This window comes from Oncorhynchus mykiss, chromosome 3 (genome assembly GCF_013265735.2).
Source record: "Oncorhynchus mykiss isolate Arlee chromosome 3, USDA_OmykA_1.1, whole genome shotgun sequence".
NCBI classification, from domain to species: Eukaryota; Metazoa; Chordata; class Actinopteri; order Salmoniformes; family Salmonidae; genus Oncorhynchus; species Oncorhynchus mykiss.
The window spans coordinates 38,917,420-38,945,275 of NC_048567.1; the positions used below are offsets into that span (position 1 = coordinate 38,917,420).

The window sequence follows — 27,856 nt, forward strand, 5'->3', positions numbered from 1 at the left end:
TGGCAAATCGGACCATAACTATATCCTCCTGATTCCTGCTTACAAGCAAAAATTAAAGCAGGAAGCAACAGTGACTCAGTCTATAAAAAACTGGTCAGAGGAAGCAGATGCTAAACTACAGGACTTTTTTGCTAGCACAGACTGGAATATGTTCCGGGATTCTTCCGATGGCATTGATGAGTACACCACATCAGTCACTAGTTTCATCAAGGAGTGCATTGAGGACGTCATTCCCACAGTGACTGTACGTACATACCTCAACCAGAAGCCATGGATTATAGGCAACATTCGCACTGAGCTAAAGGGTACAGCTTGTTCTTTCAAGGAGTGGGACTATAACCCGGAAGCTCATTAGAAATCCCGCTATGCCCGCCGACGAACCATCAAACAGGCAGAGCATCAACACAGGACTAAGATCGAATCGTACTAAACTGGCTCCGACACTTGTCGGATGTGGCAGGGCTTGCAAACTATTACAGACTACAAAGGGAAGCACACCCGAGAGCTGCCCAGTGACACAAGCCTACCAAAGGAGCTAAATTACATCTATGCTCGCTTCGAGGCAAATAACACTGAAACAAGCATGAGAGCATCAGTTGTTCTGGATGACTGTGATCACGCTCTCCGTAGCCAATGTGAGTAAGACCTTAAAACAGGTTAACATTCAAAAGGCAATGCCTGCGCACCCCCAATGAGGAGTAGCGGTTCGTTGTGCCTGCTACCCACACGCAAAGCCCGCTCCAATAGCCTGCAAGTGGTGTTGGTGGAGGTCATCGCCACCAAAGTGTTGAAGCCCCCCGGTGGAGGTACTCAGTGACCCTGACTCCATCAATCGCATGGTGCTGTCTCAGCTGGAGCACCACGAAGGCCTACACCTACGAGACCATAAAGGAATACTACCTGTCCTTCCAGAAGTTGGGGAAAGGGCACTGGATGAGGGCAGCAAAGGGATCAACGAGCAAGCCAGCTACGGTGCCATCAAGCTGCACAAGTTCTACAACAAATTGGAATGTAAATGCCAGGCCCTGGGCTCCATCCAAAACAACCCCAAGCCCAATAAACAGGACATGCATACGCTGAAAGAGATTTGGGCAATGGAGAACGAGCACAGCGACTTGCAGGTGCACATTTCCCTGACTGTCTGATGTTGTGAGAAACTGGGGCACTGGAGGGCCCTCATCACTGGGGCTGAGGAGAAGCAGATACCATGCTACTTCGTCAAATGTGAGCCTCCTGCAAAGCGACTACTTCCAGAACAGTCAGTGTAACATAGCATTCCTGTGCATTTTTAGGTACTGCACAGGGAGATGACCTTTCCCCTTCTTGAAAAAAGGTCCAGCTGCCTTCCATCAATAAACGGCCATTCCGTTGAACAAACGTTTCTTGAGCAGTCTAAAAACAAGGAGAAAATGCTGACTGACATGCGGATGTGTCAGAGTGAGGAGCTCTATTCCTTCCACAGCCCCTGTCCAGAGCACTTGAAGGTCATGGACTTCCTAACAATTTCCTCCTCCTTCCTGGCCACTATTCTGGAGAGTGTCCCTTGAGACTTATTCTCTCACAGAGAAGAGACCAAGGATAACCGTGACTATGAGGATGAGATGGACAGGAAGAGGGACGGCCTAGCAGAACTCTGCTTCCTGCTCATAGGGGAGATCTTAGAGGCAACTTCAAGTGGGTTCGGAAAACACTCATTGGACTAGTTCAAGTCGCATTTGGAAAAATCAGTAACAAGCAGATAAGAGACACTATCAACTGGGTACTCAGTGAGAATATGCTTGTGCACTACATCAACAGTTTCAGGGACACCTTCTGGCCCAACAAAAACGAGCCATCCACAACAATGTTAGGACAGATGCTGAACATCAGGAGACCAAGGAGAGAGCCTAAAATAAGCTACTCAACAACATTGCAGGCACACTACATAACTGGGTGGGACAGCAGAATGCCAGATATGGAAGCATCAAGGTCTTCAACGCACTTCAGGAGACAAGTGCCAACAAGAATCTACTTTGCATCCTCCTGGAGATGTTCCTTAAAGAACTGTGTCCAGAGCTCAATAGGGAGATGTGGATCGGAGTCATGTCACTCCAAGAAAGCATCCCCATTCTTGGTGTGATTATTGACAGTGTTATTGCAAAGTTGTTTTGACTATTTAAAAACAACACAAATGTAGCTTCAAAGGGCCTCCCGAGTGGAGCAGCGGTCTAAGGCACTGCATTGCAGTGCTTAAGGCGTCACTACAGACCCGGGTTCGATACCAGGCTGTGTCACAGCTGGCCGTGACCGGGAGACCTATGAGGCGGCGCACAATTGGTTAGTGGAGGGTTTGGCCGGCCGGGATGTCCTTGTCCACTCACACTATAACGAATCCTTGTGGGAGACTGGGCGCCTGCAAGCTGACTTCGGTAGCCAGTTGTGCAGCGTTTCCTCCGACACATTGGTGTAGCTGGCTTCCGGGTGAAGCAAGCAGTGTGTCAAGAAACAGTGTGGCGTCGCAGGGTCGTGTTTTGGAGGACACATGGCTCTTGAGCTTTGCCTCTCCCGAGTCCGTAAGGGAGTTGCAGCGATGGGACAAGACTAACTACCAATTGTGGAAAAAATTGATAAAAGTAGCAAAAAAAATACATGTAGCTTCAAATAGAGTGCAAGGCTGGATCAATGTAGTTCTTGAAAAAAAACCTTACTCACCTTAGGGACCTTTGACTAGATACAGCAGTAAAAAAAAATAGAACCTACATCACAGGCAACATTTACCACATCTCACCTTGGGTACTGAGGTAGCCACAGGGCCGATGTAGGCCAGGATGAGGGGGAGCAGCATAGAGAACAGACTGGAAGAGCTCAGAAGCTCAGGGATGTCCTCCGCTGCAGACAAGAGCACAGGTTTAAATTATACGGACATACAGTGCCTTTGGAAAGTATTCAGAAACCTTGACTTTCTCCACAGTTTGTTAGATTGCAGCCTTACTCTAAAATTGATGAAATAGTTTATTTCCCTAATCAATCTTGCACAAACTGCTTTTTAGAAATGTTGGCTGATTAATAAAAAATGTAAAAGTGAAATAACATTTACATAAGTATTCCGACACTTTACTCAGTACTTTGTTGAAGCACCTTTGGCAGTGATTAGAGCCTAGAGTCTTCTTGGGTATGACGCTACAAGCTTGGCAAAACTGTATTTGAGGAGTTTCTCCCTTTTTTCTCTGCAGATACACTCAAGCTCTGTCAGGTTGGATGGGGAGCGTTGTTGCTGTACAGCTTTTTTCAGGTCTCTCTAGAGATGTTCAATCAGGTTCAAGTCCGGGCTCTGGCTGGGCCACTCAAGGACATTCAGAGACTTATCCCGAAACCACTCCTGTGTTGTCTTGGCTGTGTGCTTAGGGTCGTTGTCCTGTTGGAAAGTGAACCATTGCCCCAGTCAGAGGTCCTGAGTGCTCTGGAACATGTTTTCATCAAGGATCGTTCCGTTCATCTTTGCCTCGGTCCTGATTAGTCTCGCAGTCCCTGCCGCTGAAAAACATCCTCACAGCATGATGTTACCACCATCATGCTTCACCGTAGGGATGGTACCAGGTTTCCTCCAGACGTGACACTTGACCAGAGAATCTTGTTTCTCATGGTCAGTGTCTTTAGGTGAATTTTTGCAAACCAAGCGGGCTGTCATGTTCCTTTTACTGAGGAGTGGCTTTTGTCTGGCCACTCTACAATAAAGGCCTGATTGATGGAGTGCTGCAAAGATGGTTGCCCTTCTGGAAGGTTCTCCCATCTCCACAGAGGAACTTTAGCTCTATCAGAGTGACCATCGGGTTCTTGGTCACCTCCCTGACCAAGGCCCTTCTCCCGATTGCTCAGTTTGACCAGGCAGCCAGCTCTAGGAAGAGTCTTGGTGGTTCCAAACTTCTTACATTTAAAATGTATTTAGGCCACTGTGTTCTTGGGGACCATCAAAGCTGCAGACATGTTTTGGTACCCTTCCCCAGACCTTTGCCTCAGCACAATCCTGTTGTCTCGGAGCTCTACGGGCAATTCATTCAACCTCATAGCTTGGGTTTTGCTCCGACATGTACTGTCAACTGTGAGACCTTATATAGACAGGTGTGTGCCTTTCCAAATCATGTCCAATCAATTGAATTTTACACAGGTGGACTCGAATCAAGTTGTAGAAACATTTCAAGGATGATCAATGGAAACGGGATGCACCTGAGCTCAATTTCAAGTGTCATAGCAAAGGGTCTGAATACATATATAAATAAGGTGTTTCTTTTGTTTATTTTTCATACAATTACATAAAGTGTTGTATTGTGTTTAGATTGCTGCGGAAATTGTTTTATTTGAATCCATTTTAGAATAAGGCTGTAATGTAACAAAATGTGGAAAAAGTCAAGGGCTCTGAATACTTTCCGAAGGAACTGTATAGGGCTGGTTTTCTTTTTAAAAGGTTTTAACCATTATTTATACAGGGAATCCCAGTTGAGACCAGGCTCTCTTTTTAAATCGTGCCCTGTGTTACAACAATCAACAACACAAACAGTTCAAACAGATAAAATGATATACAGAGCAGAAACTATTACATTTTACAAGTGCAGTCCACAATAAATGTCCTATATTACAGTCTTAAAGTGACCTAATGAAACCAGGACATCCAGCTCTTATACATCTTGGAATGTCATTACAGGAATGAAGAACACTAACTTAAAGCAGGTTTGCCCAACTCGAAGGAGAAATGCGGAACATCATGTAGTATACTTTGGGAGTGTGTTGGATCATCACTAAATCTACAGGATATAAATGAAGTGAGGTACACCGGGAGTTTTAGGAGAACTGCTTTTTAAACAAATAAGAGCAAATGCTGAGCCCTTTCTGGACCCAGATTAAATGTGCAATGTGCAAAAATATCTCTTCCATTTTCTGGTTGCTAAAATTAAAATAGTTTTCCTAATATCAGATTATGTGACAAAACAAGCAATGTACAGCATCATTTAGAGAATCATTGTACAATTTAAACAACTGTAAAATATATTTTCAATAATCAAAAACATAGCATTTTTGGCTGTTTGAAAACAAAACTTTGGAACAGGAAGCATAGAAATAGCACACATGGTGCAGATCTACCACTTCAGACAGATCAACAACTCATATTTCTATGTGGATTTGGTAGGGTTGCCCAAAAAGTGACATATTGCAGCTTTACGGAAATCCCTGGACAAGAATGTTTTGGCATGGAGATTTTACATTCAGCATGCTTTTTAGTCCAGGAGTATTTGTATTTATTTAGAATGCCCATTAGTTCTTCCTGGGGTCCAGCAACATTAAAACATATTTGGGCAGCCTTGACACAAAACTTTTAACAGAAATGCAATGGTTCATTGGATCAGTCTAAAACTTTGCACATACACTGCTGTCATCTAGTGGCCAAAAATGTATATTGAATCTGGGCTGGAATAATACATTATGGCCTTTTGCTTGCATTTCAAAGATGGTACAATTTTTTTAGAAAGAACGGTTGTTTTTTTCTTTGTATTATCTTTTACCAGATCAATTGTGTTATATTCTCCTACATTTCTTTCACATTTCCACAAACGTCAAAGGGTTTCCTTTCAAATGGTACCAAGAAAATGCATATCCTTGCTTCAGGGCCTGAGCTACAGGCAGTTAGATTTGAGTATGTCATTTCAGGCGAAATTTGAAAAAAGGGGCAGATCCTTAAGAGCAACAGTTTTGTTGCAAAGAAGACACTGGCTTGAATGAATATTTCTGGGGATCCTAGAGCAACTGACATGTACGTGTTTGTGAGAGTCTCAACTTTCTACAGAGGGGACATATTAGTGTTTAGCCCAAATTGTTTGGATGCTACAGACATAAGTTGGCAGATCGGCTGTACCGACTTCAGACGAGTCCCCGTATGTGTGTGGTGCATTGACACAAAAACCTGTTGGTAGAAAATGTATAGTATATACAGTGGGGAGAACAAGTATTTGATACACTGCCGATTTTGCAGGTTTTCCTATTTTTTTTTATTCTACCAAAATTACATGGTAGCCTACTCTGCTGACACTGACAAACAGATCAATAAAAACAACGTTGTCTGATCCATATACAGTGGGGAGAACAAGTATTTGACACACTGCAGGTTTTCCTACTTACAAAGCATGTAGAGGTCTGTAATTTGTATCATAGGTACACTTCAACTGTGAGAGACGGAATCAAAAATCCAGAAAATCACATTGTATGATTTTTAAGTAATTAATTTGCATTTTATTGCATGACATAAGTATTTGATCACCTACCAACCAGTAAGAATTCCGGCTCTCACAGACCTGCTCATTTAAGAATCCCTCCTGTTCTCCACTCATTATCTGTATTAACTGCACCTGTTTGAACTCGTTACCTGTATAAAAGACACCTGTCCACACACTCAATCAAACAGACTCCAACCTCTCCACAATGGCCAAGACCAGAGAGCTGTGTAAGGCCATCGGGATAAAACTTGCACAAGACTGGGATGGGCTACAGGACAATAGGCAAGCAGCTTGGTGAGAAGGCAACAACTGTTGGCGCAATTATTAGAAAATGGAAGAAGTTCAAGATGACGGTCAATCACCCTCAGTCTGGGGCTCCATGCAAGTTCTCACCTCGTAGGGCATCAATGATCATGAGGAAGGTGAGGGCTCAGCCCAGAACTACACGGCAGGACCTGGTCAATGACCTGAAGAGAGCTGGGACCACAGTCTCAAAGAAAACCATTAGTAACACTCTACGCCGTCATGGATTGAAATCCTGCATCGCACGCAAGGTCCCCCTGCTCAAGCCAGCGCATGTCCAGGCCCGTCTGAAGTTTCCCAATGACCATCTGGATGATCCAGAGGAGGAATAGGAGAAGGTCATGTGGTCTGATGAGACAAAAATAGAGCTTTTTGGTCTAAACTCCACTCGCCGTGTTTGGAGGAAGAAGAAGGATGAGAACAACTCCAAGAACACCATCCCAACCGTGAAGCATGGAGGTGGAAACATCATTCTTTGGGGATGCTTTTCTGCAAAGGGGACAGGACGACTGCACCGTATTGAGGGGAGGATGGATGGGGCCATGTATCGCGAGATCTTGGCCAACAACCTCCTTCCCTCAGTAAGAGCATTGAAGATGGGATGTGGCTGGGTCTTCCAGTATGACAACGACCCGAAACACACAGGCAGGGCAACTAAGGAGTGGTTCCGTAAGAAGCATCTCAAGGTCCTGGAGTGGCCTAGCCAGTCTCCAGACCTGAACCCAATAGAAAATCTTTGGAGGGCGCTGAAAGTCCGTATTGCCCAGCGACAGCCCCGAAACCTGAAGGATCTGGAGAAGGTCTGTATGGAGGAGTGGGCCAAAATCCCTGCTGCAGTGTGTGCAAACCTGGTCAAGAACTACAGGAAACGTATGATCTCTGTAATTGCAAACAAAGGTTTCTGCACCAAATATTAAGTTCTGCTTTTCTGATGTATCAAATACTTATGTCATGAAATAAAATGCAAATTAATTACTTAAAAATCATGTGATTTTCTGGATTTTAGATTCCGTCTCTCACAATTGAAGTGTACCTATGATAAAAATTGCAGACCTCTACATGCTTTGTAAGTAGGAGAACCTGCAAAATCGGCAGTGTATCAAATACTTGTTCTCCCCACTGTAGCAATGAAAATCGCATTTCCCTCTAGCTGATCATTGTCTGCAGCTGGCTCTCATCATAGTGCAATGAGCCAGGCAGGGAAAGTGATCTTGTCCATGGCGGTCGGTGAACCCTCAACCTTCTGGCCTGTAGCCCTGCGTAGCATCAACTGTGCCACAAAACCATGCTGAAGTGGTCAAGTTGATAACCATGTTTATAAACACAGGGTTGCTAAGTTATTATTTGTGGTGATCATTATTATTTTGTTAATTTTATGAAGGAGAAGGTTTTTTTTATGACCCCTCGAGTTCGACCCCCCTCTAGTAAATTTGGAACTGTCCCTTCCTGTCTAATACTGAGGACTGTGAAACAAGTGTCTAAGTATGGATTTATAGCAATTCAACAATTGATTTTTAGTATTTTGTGCCTGTTATAGAAGTGTTGGAATTGATTTCATGAAATGTATTTGTCGATTTCAAAACTAATGGCACTTTTTTTCAAGTACTGTTTTTGATTCAGACAAATGCTCAGAATTCTTTTGGAAATAATGCAATCATAAAAGCTCAAATGTACCTCTGCACCTATTTCTCTTTCTTATCATTACTGTTTACAGGACAGCTGATTATTTTTTTTGTAACATTTATTTAGCAAGTCAGTTAAAAACAAATTCTTATTGACAAGGATGGCCTACCGGGGAACAAGGGTTTAACTGCCTTATTCAGGGGTAGAACAACAGATTTGTACCTTGTCAGCTCTGGGATTCAATCCAGTAACCTTTTGATTACTGGCCAAACGCTCTTAACCACTAGGCTACCTGCCATCCCCATATAGGGGAGTTGTGACTCTTTTTCTAAAACATATGGTATTGAAAAGGAATTAATGCATTTTCAACGTAAATAAAATATTTCCAAAATAATACCCATTGTCCTACACATTTCTCCAGACATTTAAATAAAATGTAATGTGTTCCATCATGTCTGTTAAATTTCTCTTTCCCTCATTTGTGAAAGCCCATATTCCTGCAGCCGGGTCTCATAGACTAGACGTAACATAGTAAACAAAAATCAGAGACACTCAAATTAGTGTATATTATGTTTGGTATGGCTACATAAGACAGAAGGTTACTTAAGGCAAAAATGAATGGTGTGTGGGCATGTAGCACTGCTATGCGGATGACACACAGCTGTACATTTCAATGAAACACGGTGAAGCCCCAAAATTGCCCTCGCTGGAAGCCTGTGTTTCAGACATAAAGAAGTGGATGGCTGCAAACTTTCTACTTTTAAACTCGGACAAAACAGAGATGCTTGTTCTATGTCCCAAGAAACAAAAAGATATTTTGTTGAATCTGACAATTAATCTTGATGGTTGTACAGTCGTCTCAATTAAAATTGTGAAGGACCTCTGCGTTACTCTGGACCCTGATCTCTCTTTTGACTAAAATATCAAGACTGTTTCAAGGACATTCGTATTTGTAATATGGTCCCTCTGAAAAAAGACGCATTGGTTGTTTAACCTACATTTGCAATAATATTTTTTCCAATTGTTGGACAACCTGATTGTCCCGTCTTAAGTCACTTATTATGAAAATAACGTTGACCGGTTTTGCCTCATTCAGAGAGCTCCCAGTTCTTACCATCCACAGCGAACGCCCTGTGAAGGAGATCTTTGGCAGCTCTGACCACTGCACTGACCACTGAGAGAGCCCTGCTGCAGTTCTTGTCCTCTTCATTGGCTTTGCTCAGCAGCTGGGACTGCAGATCCCCGTCATACTCACTCCTATGGGCAAAGACACACACGTCCATGTTAGCCCTAGCAATGGTTGTTAGCATTGGGAAGGACATGAATCTCAACTTAACTTTAGATTACATCTTATGGGAGTGTGGCAACCTGGATATGTCACTCATGTAATGAAAGTGTGTGTGTCTCTGTGTACCTGTAGTACAGTATCTGTGGTATCTGTCCTCTGGTCTGGTTGGTCCCGTTGCTGCTCAGGCTACAGGTGCTGAAGGTGAAGGCCATGCCGTCAGAACACTGAACCGTGGTCATCCCTCCGTCCCCATTGGCTGTTCGGCTACCATAGTTACGCAGGCGGACAGCGTATTTCACACCCTCCTGTAGAATGTATACAAAAGTCAGTCAGATGAGGACAGAGAGACGGGAGGACAAACACAATTGTGCAACATATGTGGTTTTCATATCATGAGTGACATTGAGTCGTGGTATAAAAAACCCAAAAGAAGGATGGATAGATACATGCTAGGGTTTAATTCCAGTGACCGGTATCCCGGGACTTCCCAACCAAGAGCTTTCCTGTTTCCTGAGAATAGTAATGACATTTACCATGGGCCATTATTATAAAATGTTCAAGCCGCACTAATGCAAAGAAACAAAATATGAACATACAAATAGCTGCATGAACCGGACTAATCAACTCTCAGGCCGTATTAATTCATTAGACCAGCCATCACAACGCTAGCAGCCTACCATATTTAGCCTACTCAATGTAAATTCCAATAGTCCCCACTTACAAAATATATAGGTAGTGTTACATTCCCACAAGACCAACTCAAAATGTCGCTCACAAGAAATGGAACTAACAAAGAAAATAATTTTGACAACCAAAAACAAAACAGAAAGGGTTGGGCACCCATGTGGGTGCCCACTGAAAGTTGGCAAAGCCACTAGTAAGGGGTTCTAAAACACAACCACCAGGGATGCCCACTAGATTTTCCTCTAAAAAGACTAAACTAGCTGGCAAGTAATTTGTATGTTTGGCTAGCTAGCTAACGTTAGCTGGCTAGCTGTATTGATTCTAATGCCAACCAGTGTCCGTCCTGAGGTTGAGGATGGAGAAAAGGCGAAAGCAAGAAGACAGAGGTGTGCAGTGATGAGGATTGAAAGGAGGACAAAGTTACAAGGCTGCTCTTGAATTATTATTGAAATGTGGTGCGCTTTCTGGCTCCACCTGACTGCCGTAGCATCAACCAAGTGGGTGCTTCATTTTGGTAGTACAGTGCCTTGCGAAAGTATTCGGCCCCCTTGAACTTTGCGACCTTTTGCCACATTTCAGGCTTCAAACATAAAGATATAAAACTGTATTTTTTTGTGAAGAATCAACAACAAGTGGGACACAATCATGAAGTGGAATGACATTTATTGGATATTTCAAACTTTTTTAACAAATCAAAAACTGAAAAATTGGGCGTGCAAAATTATTCAGCCCCCTTAAGTTAATACTTTGTAGCGCTGCGATTACAGCTGTAAGTCGGTTGGGGTATGTCTATCAGTTTTGCACATCGAGAGACTGACATTTTTTCCCATTCCTCCTTGCAAAACAGCTCGAGCTCAGTGAGGTTGGATGGAGAGCATTTGTGAACAGCAGTTTTCAGTTCTTTCCACAGATTCTCGATTGGATTCAGGTCTGGACTTTGACTTGGTCATTCTAACACCTGGATATGTTTATTATTGAACCATTCCATTGTAGATTTTGCTTTATGTTTTGGATCATTGTCTTGTTGGAAGACAAATCTCCGTCCCAGTCTCAGGTCTTTTGCAGACTCCATCAGGTTTTCTTCCAGAATGGTCCTGTATTTGGCTCCATCCATCTTCCCATCAATTTTAACCATCTTCCCTGTCCCTGCTGAAGAAAAGCAGGCCCAAACCATGATGCTGCCACCACCATATTTGACAGTGGGCATGGTGATGAGCGCTTTTAACGGACCTCTGAGACTATCACAGTGCAGGTCCATTTATACGGAGACTTGATTACACACAGGTGGATTGTATTTATCATCATTAGTAATTTAGGTCAACATTGGATCATTCAGAGATCCTCACTGAACTTCTGGAGAGAGTTTGCTGCACTCCAAGTAAAGGGGCTGAATAATTTTGCACGCCCAATTTTTCAGTTTTTGATTTGTTAAAAAAGTTTGAAATATCCAATAAATGTCGTTGCACTTCATGATTGTGTCCCACTTGTTGTTGATTCTTCACAAAAAAATACAGTTTTATATCTTTATGTTTGAAGCCTGAAATGTGGCAAAAGGTCGCAAAGTTCAAGGGGGCCGAATACTTTCGCAAGGCACTGTAGTTGCCGAAAAATGTTGGCCGACAAATTGCCGACAAATCAGTCTGTTACCAACCCATAGCAAACTTTGGGAAAAAATTGTGTTCGACCAGATACAATGCTATTTTACAGTAAACAAATTGACAACAGACAATCAGCACACTTATAGGGAAGGACATTCAACAAGCACAGCACTCACACAAATGACTGATGATTGGCTGAGAGAAATCAATGATAAAAAGACGGGGGGGGAAGCTGTTTTGTTAGACTTCAGTGCGGCTTTTGACATTATCGATCATATTCTGCTGCTGGTAAAACGTATGTGTTATGGCTTTACACCCCCTGCTATATTGTGAATAAAGAGTTACCTGTCTAACAGAACACAGAGGGTGTTCTTTAATGGAATCCTCTCCAACAAAATCCAGGTCAAATCAGGAATTCCCTAGGGCAGCTGTCTAGGTCCCCTACTTTTTACAATTTTTAACAAAATGACTGTTGCTTTGAGAAAAAGCCAGTGTGTCAATGTATGCGTCTGACGCAACACTATACACGTCAGCTACTACTGCGACTGAAATTACTGCAACACTTAAAGAGCTGCAGTTAGTTTCAGAGTGGGTGGCAAGGAATAAGTTAATCGTAAATATTTCTAAAACGAAAAGCATTGTATTTGGGACAAATCATTAATAAAACCCTACACCTCAACTAAATCTTGTAATAAATAATGATTTTACATTTGCTTTATTCTACATTCACCATTCAAGAGCAGACAACAAGCTACCACTTTACAATGTGAGCTGGAGGAAGTATGCATTTGATAAAATACTTAATTGTTTGAAACAACCTCTCCCTCAACGTGATCAAGACAAAGGAGATGATTGTGGACTACAGGAAAAGGAGGACCGAGCACGCCCCCATTCTCATCGAAGGGGCTGCAGCGGAGCAGGTTGACAGCTTCAAGTTTCTTGGCGTCCACATAACCAACAAACTATCATGGTCCAAACACACTAAGACAGTCGTGTCAAGAGCACGACAAAGCCTATTCCCCCTCAGGAGACTGAAAAGATTTGGCATTGGTCCTCAGATCCTCAAAAAGTTCTGGGATTTCTCTCCTGCTCTATTAGTTTCCATATTAACTGTATTTCCTTATCCAGAAGCCAAAGGCACAATCGTAGTCGTATTAGCATCCCATTCTAGTTGTGTCATCTTGGGATAAGTTTCTCATCTCTGTCACATATCGAACCTCTATCAGGTCTGGACTATCCCATCTGGACAAGAGGAATACATATGTAAGAATGCTGACAATTGCTCAGCATTCAACACCATAGTATCCTCCAAGCTCATCATTAAGCTTGAGGACCTGTGTCTGAACTCCGCCCTGTGCAACTGGGTCCTGGACTTCCTGACGGGCTACCCCCAGGAGGTGAAGGTAGGAAACAAAACCTCCCCTTCGCTGATTCTCAACACTGTGGCCCCACAAGGGTGCGTGCTCAGCCCCCTCCTGTACTCCCTGTTCACCCATGACTGTGTGGCCATGCACGCCTCCAACTCAATCATCAAGTTTGCAGACGACAACAGCTTGAATACCAACAATGACGAGACAACCTACAGGCAGGTAGGTGGTGAGGGCTCTGGGAGTGTGGTGGCAGGAAAATAACCTCTCACTCAATGTCAACAAAACAAAGGAGATGATCGTGGACTTCAGGAAACAGCAGAGAGAGCACCCCCCTCTCCACATCGACCGGACCGCAGCAGAGAATGTGGAAAGCTTCAAGTTTCCTCACTGTACACATACATCACTGACAAACTGAAATGGTCCACCCACAGACAGTGTGGTGAAGGTGGCACAACAGCGCCTCTTCAACCTCAGGAGGCTCACTGGCCACTTTAATAAATGGAACACCAGTCACTTTAATGATGTTTGCATATCTTGCATTACTCATCTCATATGTATGTACAGTGCCTTGCGAAAGTATTCGGCCCCCTTGAACTTTGCGACCTTTTGCCACATTTCAGGCTTCAAACATAAAGATATAAAACTGTATTTTTTTGTGAAGAATCAACAACAAGTGGGACACAATCATGAAGTGGAACGACATTTATTGGATATTTCAAACTTTTTTAACAAATCAAAAACTGAAAAATTGGGCGTGCAAAATTATTCAGCCCCTTTACTTTCAGTGCAGCAAACTCTCTCCACAAGTTCAGTGAGGATCTCTGAATGATCCAATGTTGACCTAAATGACTAATGATGATAAATACAATCCACCTGTGTGTAATCAAGTCTCCGTATAAATGCACCTGCACTGTGATAGTCTCAGAGGTCCGTTAAAAGCGCAGAGAGTATCATGAAGAACAAGGAACACACCAGGCAGGTCCGAGATACTGTTGTGAAGAAGTTTAAAGCCGGATTTGGATACAAAAAGATTTCCCAAGCTTTAAACATCCCAAGGAGCACTAAGCAAGCGATAATATTGAAATGGAAGGAGTATCAGACTACTGCAAATCTACCAAGACCTGGCCGTCCCTCTAAACTTTCAGCTCATACAAGGAGAAGACTGATCAGAGATGCAGCCAAGAGGCCCATGATCACTCTGGATGAACTGCAGAGATCTACAGCTGAGGTGGGAGACTCTGTCCATAGGACAACAATCAGTCGTATATTGCACAAATCTGGCCTTTATGGAAGAGTGGCAAGAAGAAAGCCATTTCTTAAAGATATCCATAAAAAGTGTTGTTTAAAGTTTGCCACAGGCCACCTGGGATACACACCAAACATGTGGAAGAAGGTGCTCTGGTCAGATGAAACCAAAATTGAACTTTTTGGCAACAATGCAAAACGTTATGTTTGGCGTAAAAGCAACACAGCTCATCACACTGAACACACCATCCCCACTGTCAAACATGGTGGTGGCAGCATCATGGTTTGGGCCTGCTTTTCTTCAGCAGGGACAGGGAAGATGGTTAAAATTGATGGGAAGATGGATGGAGCCAAATACAGGACCATTCTGGAAGAAAACCTGATGGAGTCTGCAAAAGACCTGAGACTGGGACGGAGATTTGTCTTCCAACAAGACAATGATCCAAAACATAAAGCAAAATCAACAATGGAATGGTTCAAAAATAAACATATCCAGGTGTTAGAATGGCCAAGTCAAAGTCCAGACCTGAATCCAATCGAGAATCTGTGGAAAGAACTGAAAACTGCTGTTCACAAATGCTCTCCATCCAACCTCACTGAGCTCGAGCTGTTTTGCAAAGAGGAATGGGAAAAAATGTCAGTCTCTCGATGTGCAATACTGATAGAGACATACCCCAAGTGACTTATAGCTGTAATCGCAGCAAATGGTGGCGCTACAAAGTATTAACTTAAGGGGGCTGAATAATTTTGCACGCCCAATTTTTCAGTTTTTGAGTTGTTAAAAAAGTTTGAAATATCCAATAAATGTCGTTCCACTTCATGATTGTGTCCCAATTGTTGTTGATTCTTCACAAAAAAATACAGTTTTATATCTTTATGTTTGAAGCCTGAAATGTGGCAAAAGGTCGCAAAGTTCAAGGGGGCCGAATACTTTCGCAAGGCACTGTATATACTGTATTCTATACCATTCTACACCGCTCTGACATTGCTAGTCCCTATATTTATATATTCTTAGTTCCATTCCTTTACTAGATTTGTGTTTATTGGGTATTTGTTGTGGAATTCTTAGATATTTCTTGTTAGATATCACTGTCGGAGCTAGAAACACAAGCATTTCGCTACACCCACGATGACATCTGCTTTGTGACGTGTGTCACAAATAACATTGTATTATAAATGTTTTTTTTAAATGTATGGTGTTTTCCCCGCTGTTTAGAATGCTGTTTAACCGCAAAATACATTTTGGCAAATGTTTGAAAATTATGTTTTATTGGCTGCTTCTTTCAGAGTTGCAAGATCTGTTAAGATGCAATACCATAAACTAAATGTGATTTATGTCATTCTGAGCACCATTACCATTGGTGACCACCCTAATGGTTTATGCACCAAATGCATATGGATCCGGTCAATTTCTCAAATGGCCGGTGAATTAAAATCTTCCCGTCTAGTTGTCCGGAGCCACATTATCCTAATGGAAACCCTGGCATACATATGGTTAGATAGATGAATAGATATGTATGTATAGGGCACATCATTTTAGTCCTGTGTACCTTGAGTGGCACGGCCTTGTCGAGGCGTATCTCGGCAATGTCGCTGGGGGAGTCATCGGTGCTGTAGGTTCCCTTGACCAGCTCCAGAGACGTCCACCTATGGGTGTGGGCCGAGTCCCCGGGGTGCTCTGTCTGGGCCTGGAGGGGAAGAAGAGGGGAAAGAGAGAAAGGAGAGACGTGGTAAGAAAGAAGAACTCCTGAGGTAGCTTAAACTCAAATACAAGCCAAGAACCAAAAGAGATGGTCAGTGGCTTTAGGAAAATGAATCGCAATGAATACCAATATACACACTTTGTCTTTGAAAAGTTGTAGACTGCCCTGAATTGAACTTGTTACTGCTGGATTAGATACAAAGCATGTTTAAGATTGTGCTTGAGGACTACCTGAGCTAAATGTAACAACGACAAAAAAATTATAGTATAGAGATGAGAGAAAAGGCCTCCCTCCATTTTTATTTTTTTATTTCAAGGGAATTCCAGGTTAAATACAAGTGAATTTAATCGATGACTTTTATATTTAAAAAAAAAAGTTTAAAAAATACATTAGTTTTAATTTTAGTTCACGAAAATGTGAAGATACGAGAATTAAACAGACTAATGGACATTTAATTAGCTACAGTGCCTTCAGCAAGTATTCACACCCCTTGACTTGGAAATGGATGACATTTAGATTTTGTCATCACTGGCCTACACACAACACCCCATAATGTCAAAGTGAAATTATGGTTTTCGAAATAGTTACAAATTAATAAAAAATGAAAAGCTTAAAAGGCTTGAGTCAATAAGTACTCAACCCCTTTGTTATGGCAAGCCTAAACAAGTTCAGGAGCACAAATTTGCTTAACAAATAACATGTCAAATAACATGTTTCATGGACTCACTGTGTGCAATAGTGTTTAACATGATTTTTGAATAACTACCACATCTCTTTAACCCACACAAACAATTATCTGTAAGGTCCCTCAGTCGAGCAGTTCATTTCAAACACAGATTTGACCACAAAGACCAGGGTGATTTTCCAATGTCACGCAAAGAAGGGAACCTATTGGTAGATGGGTAAAACAAATTAAAAAGCAGGCATTGAATATCCCTCCTCCCCTACACCTGCAATGCTTGCCGTTTGGGGTTTTAGGCTGGGTTTCTGTACAGCACTTTGATATATCAGCTGATGTAAGAAGGGCTATATAAATACATTTGATTTGAAATTTGATTTGATATATAAAACTCTTACGTCATCAGCGAGCACCTCCAACTCATACTCATGGATGCCCCCGCCACCATAGACACAGAAGCCCACCAGCACCACGCCGGGCTTGTCCACTGTCAGACAGATGGCATCTGGAGAGCCGTTGCCCGTGTTCCAGCTGCGGCCCTGGCTCATCTTGGTGAAGCGATTGGGAGTGGACTTCACAGAGTGAAGCGAGTTTAGACCGTCCACCTGGGTGAGACGAAGAGACAAGTGATTATGTATTTTATACCGTTTTTATATCCTCATGGTTAGGTCATGTAGTGGTTGTATAAGGGCGTTTTGTTTACATCATTTTAGCAGCCAGAAATATATGTATTTATCTGGTTCTAATCTGACCTGACAATAACCACATATTACTTCTTTCCCATGACATCTTGACCTTGTCATGAAAAATAGGTCTTTACCTGGTTGTAACAGAGACCAATTGGTTCTAAAAACATGTTAACAACCAGCAAATGATGCCATTAAGACTTAAATCTGCCAACTTTGTGTTATTCATTAGATCGCTACACAAGTCTACCAGGTAGTAGTACTGAGATGAATAAACATCAGCAGGGGCATTCCATTGATATTGTACAAGACAATGTATGAAGCAACCTCGCTGACCATGATGTTGGCCAACACACAGAAACATTCAGAAACAAAAACAACGAGGTAGGGCTGTGGCAGTTATGAAACTTTGGAAGACTTATTGGTCAGCCAAATTACTGCGGTCACCGTAATAACCGTTTAAATAGCAAAGAAAAATAATATATATATTACATTTTTAAGACGCACATTTTCTCCTCCCCTCCATTCCTCAATGCATTTGCTGCTGCTGTAGCAAGGGGGTGTTGCCTAGGCAACCTAAGACTTGATTGCTACTATACCTCATGTGTTTCAGCACGGAGCAACTAAGTTTCATGTCCATGTTACTGTAAGAGTCCATGTTATCGCAGAAACACTCAACCGCTCAAATTCCCGGCCGTCCCATCTTCAGTCAGCTCTTCTTTCCACAAAATAAAATCCATAACCATCAGTTACACAGTTATATGTAATTGTGCCATCCCTACTACGAGGATGTCCTGATCTATGTCCACACCTATGTGGCCAGAGATAGCCTGTCTGTGGTTGTTACATGGATATCCAGGACCCGGTTGTATAAAACACCAAAAGTGTTTCACTTAAGGAATAATTTTCCCTTACCTAAGGTAATTGTTTAAGGGTGTTGCATAGAGCCCCTCAAATATTCCCTTATTTAAGGGCATACTTCATTGGATTCACTGAATAAAGGTCTCGTCAAAGAGATTGCATTTACGTTTCGAGATTGTAAAAATTATTTTTACAATCAAGACAGGATAACCAAATTGCTTCAGAAGATAAACTACATTTTATGTAGTTACTTTTTTCTGAAATAGTTTATATTACTTTCTATCACTTCAAGCTAGCTTACAGAGTAGCTCGCTAAGTAGCAAGCTAGCTTTGTCGCTGTGGATATTCCATTGTTTAGCTAAGTAGCTAGCTGGTTGATGTTTTCCTTTTTTAACCAGGGGAGATGAAAGCAACAATCACCTCCACAAATGCTGTTTACATTGATATCCATACTGAATGAAGTAGTTAAGGGGGAATTCACCTTAAAAAAATTGTGCAACTGACTTAAAGTTAAGGAAACTTTAAGGGAAAGGATAAGGGGAAAATTAACTAAGATGTTTTATGCAACCAGGCCCAAGTCCCTATAGGGAGAACAGAAGTTTCCTTGACAACATGAACAATGGATTTAGAACAACTGTGGCGGCTGGGGCTGTTGTCATGACGGTTGAACTGCAGGGTGCCAGAGTGATTGAGATTGAATGTTGAGAAAGCAGGGTAGAGCGAAACAGACGGAAAAGTGGATGGACAGAGGGACAGACGTGTGGATGGACAGAGTGAGAGACGTCACTCCCCGAAGCGACTCAGCATCTTGTAAACAAGAAAAGTAATTCTGCAATTTTTTTTAGCTTCCTCCATTTTGATTGAATAGTTTTCAACAAATATATTGATGCATATACTGCATGTAGCATAACATTTAAATGTTATGTATATTTGGAGAACATTTGATTTTATTAACCTTGAATATTAGAATAGCTAAGAAACCATACAGATTGAGGTAGGGAGGAATAGAACACACTGTAAATGGCGAATACCTCAACTGAATGACTTCTCAACCCCAACAGAGAGCTATATTTGGACTGGAGTAAGGTCTAAATTTGGGGAAGGTTGATTCCATTACGAATCTAGCCAACCTATTAACAGGAATAGATTGTTTAATGGCTGTCAATATCAATGTCCTGTTCAATCCCTGAACAGGCACAACCTGGTAATGAATGAAATCCTAAACAACACAAACATTGACTTTTGTCTTCAGACATAAACCATCAGAGTGTGTGTCTTGGAGGAGGATTGGTGGGTCTGTGGGTGTGTGCCGGCATGCCTGCTCGTGTCTGTTCTTTACCTCGGAGCCCAGTGCAGAGGCTGTGAGCTCAGAGACTATGCTGGCCAGCAGGCCACAGGTGTTGGAGACCAGGTGGGGAGAGAAGAGCTCCACCTCCTTTCTCAGGCTCTTTCTCACTGGCAGCACTACAATCACCAGCATCTTCTCGAGAACCTCCCTGAAACTTGTCATCCCCATCAGGTTCTCCTCCGTCTGAAAGGGGGAGAGGAGAAAAGAGAGAAAGTTTAACAACATCGAGTAAGGTCAGCAACTGTGTCTTCTCTGATTATATATATATATATTTTTTTTAAAGACAAATCCACTGAATCTATCAAATTCTACATGATAAGCACAACATGGGAAATCAAGAGACAGAGGTTACATGTCCATTTCAATGATAACACATTTTAATAGGTGAGTATTACAACAGTAAAATAGGTTAAGCTATATGGCTAACTCCTGTGCTAGTTATGGGATATTCACAAAAACTATTGGAGTAGGAGTGCTGATGTAAATGTTGCTTTTTAGATAATAATTAATAAGATATGGATCCAGGGAACTGAAACCAGATCAGCACTCCTACTGGGAGGCTCTTTTTGAATAAGGGTCCTCATTGGTCAGACATTGTCAAAATTTCACTGCCTTTGCTGTTTACTCACGTGGCTGAGTTTCTCCATGTGTGCAACCAGCAGGGGGAAGCGATGGGCGAGCGCAGAGTCGTTCTCCGTGCTGACCTGTTTGACCAGCGAGCGCAGCAGCACTTCGCCGTCGTACGCAATGGGCAAGATGGACGTCAGCTTGACTGATGTGTTGCACAGCGCAGACATCACCGCCGCTAACAGTCGGCTGCTCGATGTGCGGAAATTGGCCTCGGCAATGTCCTGGTAAATGGGAGAAGGGAAAGAAGGGTGGGTGAGGTGGTAAACTTTCACTAAAGAGATGCGATAACTAGAGCCAGAATGCATTTGACCTTAACTTATCATTAGCTATGTATTTTCTTATTTTTGTACACAAAAGCTTAGATGAGCAATTGAAATGGCAACCAAGATACAGTATATATGTACTAATACAGTGAGCTCCAAAAGTAATGGGACAGTGACACATTTTCTGATGTTTTGGCTCTGTACTCCAGCACTTTGGATTTGAAATGATACACATTTGTTGGATGCATTTGCTCTTTGTTTTGGTTGTGTTTCAGATTATTTTCTGCCCAATAGAAATTAATTGTAAAGAATGTATTCTGTCACTTTTGTTGCAAATAAGAATATAATATTTTTCTAAACACTTCTACATTCAAGTGGATGCATTTGGAGTCACTTTTATTGTAAATAAGAATATAATGCTTCTAAACAATTCCACATTAATGTGGATGCTGCCATGATTACGGATAATCCTGAACGAATCGTGAATAATGATGAGTGAGAAAGTTAGACGTACAAATATCATATCACCATGACAATAACAGGGGAGGTTAGTATTTTTGGGGTGTATGATACTTGTGCGTCTAACTTTGTCCATTTCATGCGTCTGAAGATACAAACTATACCTTCCCAGCAGGCCCAGAGAGCAAATCAAGTGCACTATAGGCCTACCGCTGGCCAATCGGATGGTTCAGGTGACCGTGTCAGCAATAACGAAAGTTATAAGTTGATACTGTGAGATTTGAAAACATTTAAAAACATTACTTGAGAGAGACTGTCAACGAATACAGCAAAGAGATGCTGTTTTAATGAGTGAGTTCACTTTGTATTCAACACTTTTATAAGCGGTTCTTCCTATTTCCACTCAGCGCTACAACAAGCACTGCAGCAGAAATGAATGAGTTGTTAAGTGTATCTATAGGCTTGCGTTATTATTAGCGGCTTGGGTCTTTGTTAATGTCAAAGAATATTTTACTTAGTTTCTGAATGCGGTGCGACTCAAGTTTCACCATCAGCTGGAAGACGGTGTCCCTTTTTGGTCAGTGTCAGCAGAGGAAAGGGAGAGTGGAGGGATGGTGAGAGGCTGACACAGTCTGCTGTTCTATCCCTCCGCTGAGACTGACCATCAGATGCAGGCATCATCAGCCCAGTAAAATAAAAACAAAAAGCGAATTATTTAAATGTATGCTCACTCAGCTATGCTTCACAAGTAATACAAACATGTATAACAATCTTTTACCGGGTGATCATATAGCCTACCTCAAATTTTGAAGTATATATATTTTTTAAATGGCCCAAACAACAGTGCAAGCTATTCAAGCAAAGCCCATATGTGGTGATAATGTTTTGGGCCTATACCTTACTGCACAAACCTCATTGCTACAGTACTGTTTTTAATTGGTTAATGTTGCATACAGTGCCTTCGGAAAGTATTCAGACCCCTAGACTTTTAATTTATTAAATTAATTATTTCCTCATCAGTCTACACACAATAACCCAGAATGACAAAGTGAAAAACAGGTATTTAAATGTATTAAAAACCCAAAACAAATACCTTATTTACATAAGTACTCAGACCCTTTGCTATGAGACTCGAAATTGAGCTCAGGTGCATCCTGTTTTCATTGATCATCCTAGTGATCTCTTCCCTATTATTCTACAATGTAGAAAATAGTAAAAATCTAGAAAAATCCTGGAATGAGTAGGTGTGTCCAAACTTTTGACTGGTACTTGCTGAAACAGAAAATGATGGTCGGCAGTGCAGTACTGGGCTATTTACGAGGAAGGAGTAGGCTGTCCTTGTAAATAAGAATTTGTTCATAACTGACTTGCCTCGTTAAAGGTTAAAGGTTACACTAAGCGCGTAACATTTCTGCACCCTAATTTTCTAATTCTTGTCTAACCAATACCTAAATAGAGATTAAGTGAAAAATAAACACACGCATTTGAATGTCTATTTCTCGTTATTTTATTTTATTAACGAAAACATAAAGATGTTGTTGAAGAAATACTGTGCTGCTGTTTTGATGTAGAAACGTAACACTTTAGAGTACTTAAGCATCGAATACATTGCAAGTTAAGGGATTTTCACAACAATTCTGGGTTATAAAAGTCTATTGTCCTGCTAATAGGAAACATGTGCATTATGGGCAACACCTGCTACAGTTGTGATGTCTTCACTATTATTCTACAACATAGAAAAAAGTAAAAATCCTGAAATGAGTAGGTGTCCAAACTTTTGACTGGTGCTTAATTCATTTGATTAATATTATGGTGTTTCTATTCCATGAAAAACAAAAAACCCTCTGGGATTCTGTTAGGATGGAATGGAAAATATGGCGCTGTTCTAAGTGATGTCCAGGATTCAGTAGATATTTAGCTAAAAACATTTTTTTTTTTTATGATGCGACTCTCCACCAATAATTACATTTACAGGATTGGAGGACTATATTAATATCTAAGGGGCATTATCCGTTAGATATTCTCACAGATCCTAAGGGGCTTTTATATCATTCTAAATGAATTATTAATAATCACTTTGTTGAAAAAGTAACAATATTTTGAAGATTTCGTTTTCATTTAACCCAGAGTGAGCAAGAAAAAGGAAGACATTCTCACTAATTTGTAAATAAAGCCAGTTATTTAGAATTATTTATTTCTGGAGAAACCTACCTTGATTATTTAACAGACATCACTTATATTCAGTCAACACATATCTTAAGAATATCATGGAATATTAGAACATTTTCGTTTCTCCATGCTTGTCTCAGAGCAGCGCGAATGGATGCTGAAATAGACAGCCACAGAGGGAAGGCTATGTATTCTGTTCACAACTCGTGGTATCGCTCTTCGGTTACACATCCTTTGAATAGCAGAACAGCATAACGGTCCGGGCGACCCTTGCTGTGCCTGGTGAGCAGTTAGTCAAGTTCTGTTGTCAGAAGAGGAATGGAAATGTCAGGGTGAACCAAAAACCCGACGAACCTGCCACGTTCTGTATGTTGACTCTGCCTGTCAAAGGTGGAGTTCCAGAGCTCACAGGTGTGCCTGGCATGGATCGTGACTCCATCTCGTTCCTTTTCAACACGTGAGTGAGGCAATGACTATTCAAGCCATTGACTCACTGATGAATGAAGATTATGAGCGATCGGCAAAGGCAATCTGTAATCTGCGGGCGTCACGGCTTCATAAGAAATGTTTTATATATATATATATATATATTTTTTTTTTTAATTCTCAGAACATTAACCATGTGTGTTCGCTTGTTTAATACTGTTCTGTAGTTATGACCGAAATGATTCGTCTGACAAACAAATAAATGTGCATCCTGCAGGCCCAGATCAAAGCTGGCGAGACATTCAATAATGTCATCTTCACAGACGAATCAACTGTGGCCCTTGAACAATTTGCTCAGAATTGCTACAGAAAAAAAGCAAGATCAAGAAGATTAACGAAAGCATAAAGAGGTTGATTAAGAAATGCTGTTTTGAGTTAGAAATGTAACACTAGAGAGTACTTAAGCATTGAATAGATTTCAAGTTGAGGGATTTTCACAACAGTAGCTGGGCTATAAAAAGAGTATTGTCCTGCTAATAGGAACAATTTGCATGATGGGCTACATTCTTTATTGTAACCACAATGTCACACATAATTTGTATCTACCTCTCCAATTACTTTGAGAGTTTGTGAATTACAAATGTGCGCTTTCGTTTTAATTTGATCGTGCAGACTTTTTTTCTTTAAATTATTGTTTTATGTCGGATGCAACATTTTTGACCAGTTGCAATTGTAAGTAGGCTTACTAAAAAAAAACATCTACTTCTATTAGGCTGTTCAGCCTCATTGCCTACCTCAGCCAGTTAAGTTATATAGGTCTATGCTCTGAAGAAATATACTCCAATTAAGCCCTCTTGTTGTTTTTAAAGTCAAATCCAAAATTCAAAAAGGCGCTCGCACATCTGAGCCATCTTTTTTGCAGGTGCATGGCAACAGCCGGATAAGATGAGGAAAAAGAAGGAACCCGCCCACTGCTCTTGATCGTATCACTGATTTTTAGTAAGCTTTACGCATCGGCCTCACGGCCTTCGTCAGAGCTTTTGTGAGTTTTTTAAATTAGCAACCTTATGTAGACCTAGCCACACCCATGTCCGTTCCACACATCGAAAGGAAAAATAAATAAGTGCTACCAAATATAACAATATGCATTTCATAAATATTCAAATAAAGTGTACATAAAACGTATTAAACACATCTGTGAAACCACAATCAGGACATCGACCAACCAAGCAAGTTTTCATAAATTGGGTACAGTGTATGAAAAACGTCAGAGTAATCTGAAATAGGGGCATAATTCATGTTCAAATGTACAACATAACATACATAGGCATTTCATCATTAAGACCTTTAGGAAATAATGTCTGGAGGGTGAAACTCTGGATGGTTCTGTCTGATTTTCTTTTGTGGCTGGCAGTTGGCATGAACCAATCTATCTCGTAAATAAAACATGCCAGTGTTTCTTGACCGCATCTCCCACTTTCCGCATGTTCAAAGTATATATGGTTGTGAACATTACAGAGTGTTCTTTAGCGGATCTTTTTTTGTAGCAGTTCATCTCGTGTTTTCCCCAATGCCAAATTAAGAGCCTTATCGACAGATTGTGGAGAACAGCCTCTTCTTAGAAACATATTGCGCATCTCAGCTGCTTTTTCTAGATCCTGAAAATGATTTGTTGCAAGTTGGGAAGGGGGGTTCACACGTAGCTCGACTATCAGACAATTCTTTAGTAAAGGTTGAATAGTCTATTTTTCAGCTAATAGCCCATCCTGCTACTCTTGTTAAAAACTAATAATACTTTTTCCCCTTTCCATGTTAAGAATTCCAATTGAAAGTGTTTTTAGACAGAATCGGCCCCATCCACAATTAACACATTTGGGCACAGTCGATATCGTTCTGGACTTCGGGCTAGAATGTTGAGGGTTTGAAACCTGCTCCCTGCATGCTATAATGAAGGAGGCAGTGTTGAGGCAGTGTTGAGGCAGTGTTGTATTTTGAGATTGGCTACTTAGCTTATTCAAGCCTATCGGCAGAGGCTAGCATAATTTTTCTGATTCTCTGTAATAATGGTATGGGAATAATAACTTTTTTTTTTTTTGTAAAGTGGTTTCTTGCATCAAACAAAAACACTGTCACCTCCTTGTCTGAAGGACAAGTGGATAAACAGGTTAATGCCAAGCCCTGCACATTTATTTTCTTCAAAAGTCCCATGGAATGTAGGCCTACACTGAACATCACACATTCGCTGCTACTGTAGGCTGAATGACAGAACAACCACGTTTTCTCCATTGTTTTTGACGGTAGGCCACTCCACATTATGATCATCAAATAGCCACAGTAGCCTACATGGCCATTGTTAAAAATAACTTAAAACAGGTACAGCCTGTTTACGCTCAGCAGACCTGAAATTTGCTCAGTGCCGGGAAATATTTGAGGGGACACGATATGTTTGGAGTTTGCGCATCTTCATACAAAAGAATGAAGAGGTGTGCCTAATTATGTCACATTCATTTGTTTATGTCTGATTTCAAGACTTGACATGTAACAGATTAAATACCTCCCAAATTAAATATTTAACTGTTACTGAGGTTTATAGCTTGTAAAATGACAGGGGGCTTTGTTCATTTCAATTTCATGCTCGGTTTATTTTTTTAAAAGTCAAACATGAATTGCATCATCATCCTGAAGTTGATGGGATTACTGAGCCCATCGGCACTCTCTGGAGGTCACCCTTGTGAGTTTCGTCAGCAACACGTGACAACGGAGGGCCCTCTGAGCGAGTTGGTAGGAGCAAGTTTGGGATTCACTGATGTCTTCTGGGTGGTTGGATGGAGGAGACATGTTGGCTGGGTGGGGTTGGGGGAATGGCAGCCCGCTTATTTTAGTTTCTTCTCCTTTACATAACGTATTTAATATTACTTAAACTCTGTAATATGATAAACATGATCAATATTTAGTATGTGTTTTGTTGTATGTGTTGGCTGCCACAACAATACAAATATGCAGTATATGTGAACAATAATGAATGGGAAATATATTTAATTATATGAAATTATAATAATTTGAATACTGTACCCTCCCCCCCAAAAAGGATAAAATAAATAAAAATGCGGTCCCAAAGGGGGCAATCATTCTCATTTACTGTGCAATTCACTTCACCTGTGGTAAATTGCAAGAGCCTAAAAATAGCCATTCTACCATTTTATCAAAGAAAAAACACAACATTCCGCTGTATTTCAGTCAATTGTAAAGTGCAAGGGTGACAATATATTTGACCACATCTGTAAGTCTATGCAGTCCATGTGGGAATTGAGCAAACAACCTTACTGTTGAACCCACAATCTTGGTCCACAGAGCTCCCTCTCTCTTAGACCTACCTGGTCAAGGCAGTTGAGCAAGTCGCAGAGGCAGGCCCACTGCAGCGCAGGCGTGGGGTAGAAGGAGTGGAAGCAGGCGGTGAAGGTGTTGTGGCACTCTTGCAGCACGGCCTCCAGCAGGGTGAGGGGCTGGGAGAGGTAGCCCTGGGGGTCGTTGTCCAGCTTGGTCAGGCAGTTGTCCATGCCCTCTGACAGGATCTTCTTGAGCAAACTACGGGTCTTGCCCAAGCACTCCGCCAGCTTGCTGGACTCCTCCACCACCGCCTTGGTGCTGGCTGGTGAGGAGGAAGAGGGGGGAACAGGAATAGGACAGCAGCCAGGGGGTTAAACCAGGGACAGGGATATGATACTGTTACATTCAGAAACTTTACTTAAAGCTGACGGGTATTTTCATTACTTGCTATAACTATAAGCCTTTATTATAACGCTTATGTTAGGTCTCTCAATGTAGCAAAATCATTGGTATCAACTTGGATTCTTGATTTAGTCTTTTCTATAATTTCCATATTTTTGCTACCTGTGTGTGTGTGTGGTGTGTTACCTGTGTGTGTGTGTGTGTGTGCGTATTACCTGTGTGTGTTACCTGTGTACTACTATGAGCACCTGAATGGTTGTGTTTGTGTGTCTGTGTCTACAGTACATGCATACTTCCATGTCTACCCACGTATGTGTACACGTTAATGCACATGCATCTCTGTAACCCTACCAGAGATGGGGAAGATCTCACAGATATAGACACGGAGCAGGCGAAGGCAGCAGGTCCCTACGAAGCGCAGACGCTCCAGGTCCAGCAGGGTAGCCGTGTACTGGAAGCCTTTCAGGCCTCTCAGCTCCTCCACCCCCAGCACCAGGGTGGTCCAGCTCCAGTGGAGGATCCTCAGCAGGGACTCAAAACACTCCTACAG

At 41.6% G+C, this 27,856-nt stretch overlaps 1 protein-coding gene across 24 annotated transcripts in view; it reads right to left on the reverse strand.

Moving 5' to 3' along the window:
• Window positions 1-27,856, reverse strand: part of LOC110519948 (E3 ubiquitin-protein ligase MYCBP2) — a 344,395-nt gene that overhangs the window by 121,727 nt on the left and 194,812 nt on the right. For all 24 annotated transcript variants that reach the window (XM_036974062.1, XM_036974063.1, XM_036974061.1 and 21 more), the window contains 9 exons: window positions 27,658-27,850; window positions 26,952-27,226; window positions 20,260-20,481; window positions 19,622-19,813; window positions 17,134-17,340; window positions 15,904-16,041; window positions 9,583-9,761; window positions 9,283-9,425; window positions 2,768-2,868 (listed from right to left, as the gene is read on the reverse strand). In XM_036974062.1, coding sequence (XP_036829957.1) covers window positions 2,768-2,868; window positions 9,283-9,425; window positions 9,583-9,761; window positions 15,904-16,041; window positions 17,134-17,340; window positions 19,622-19,813; window positions 20,260-20,481; window positions 26,952-27,226; window positions 27,658-27,850 — 1,650 coding nt within the window. The remainder of the gene's footprint in view (window positions 1-2,767; window positions 2,869-9,282; window positions 9,426-9,582; window positions 9,762-15,903; window positions 16,042-17,133; window positions 17,341-19,621; window positions 19,814-20,259; window positions 20,482-26,951; window positions 27,227-27,657; window positions 27,851-27,856) is intronic.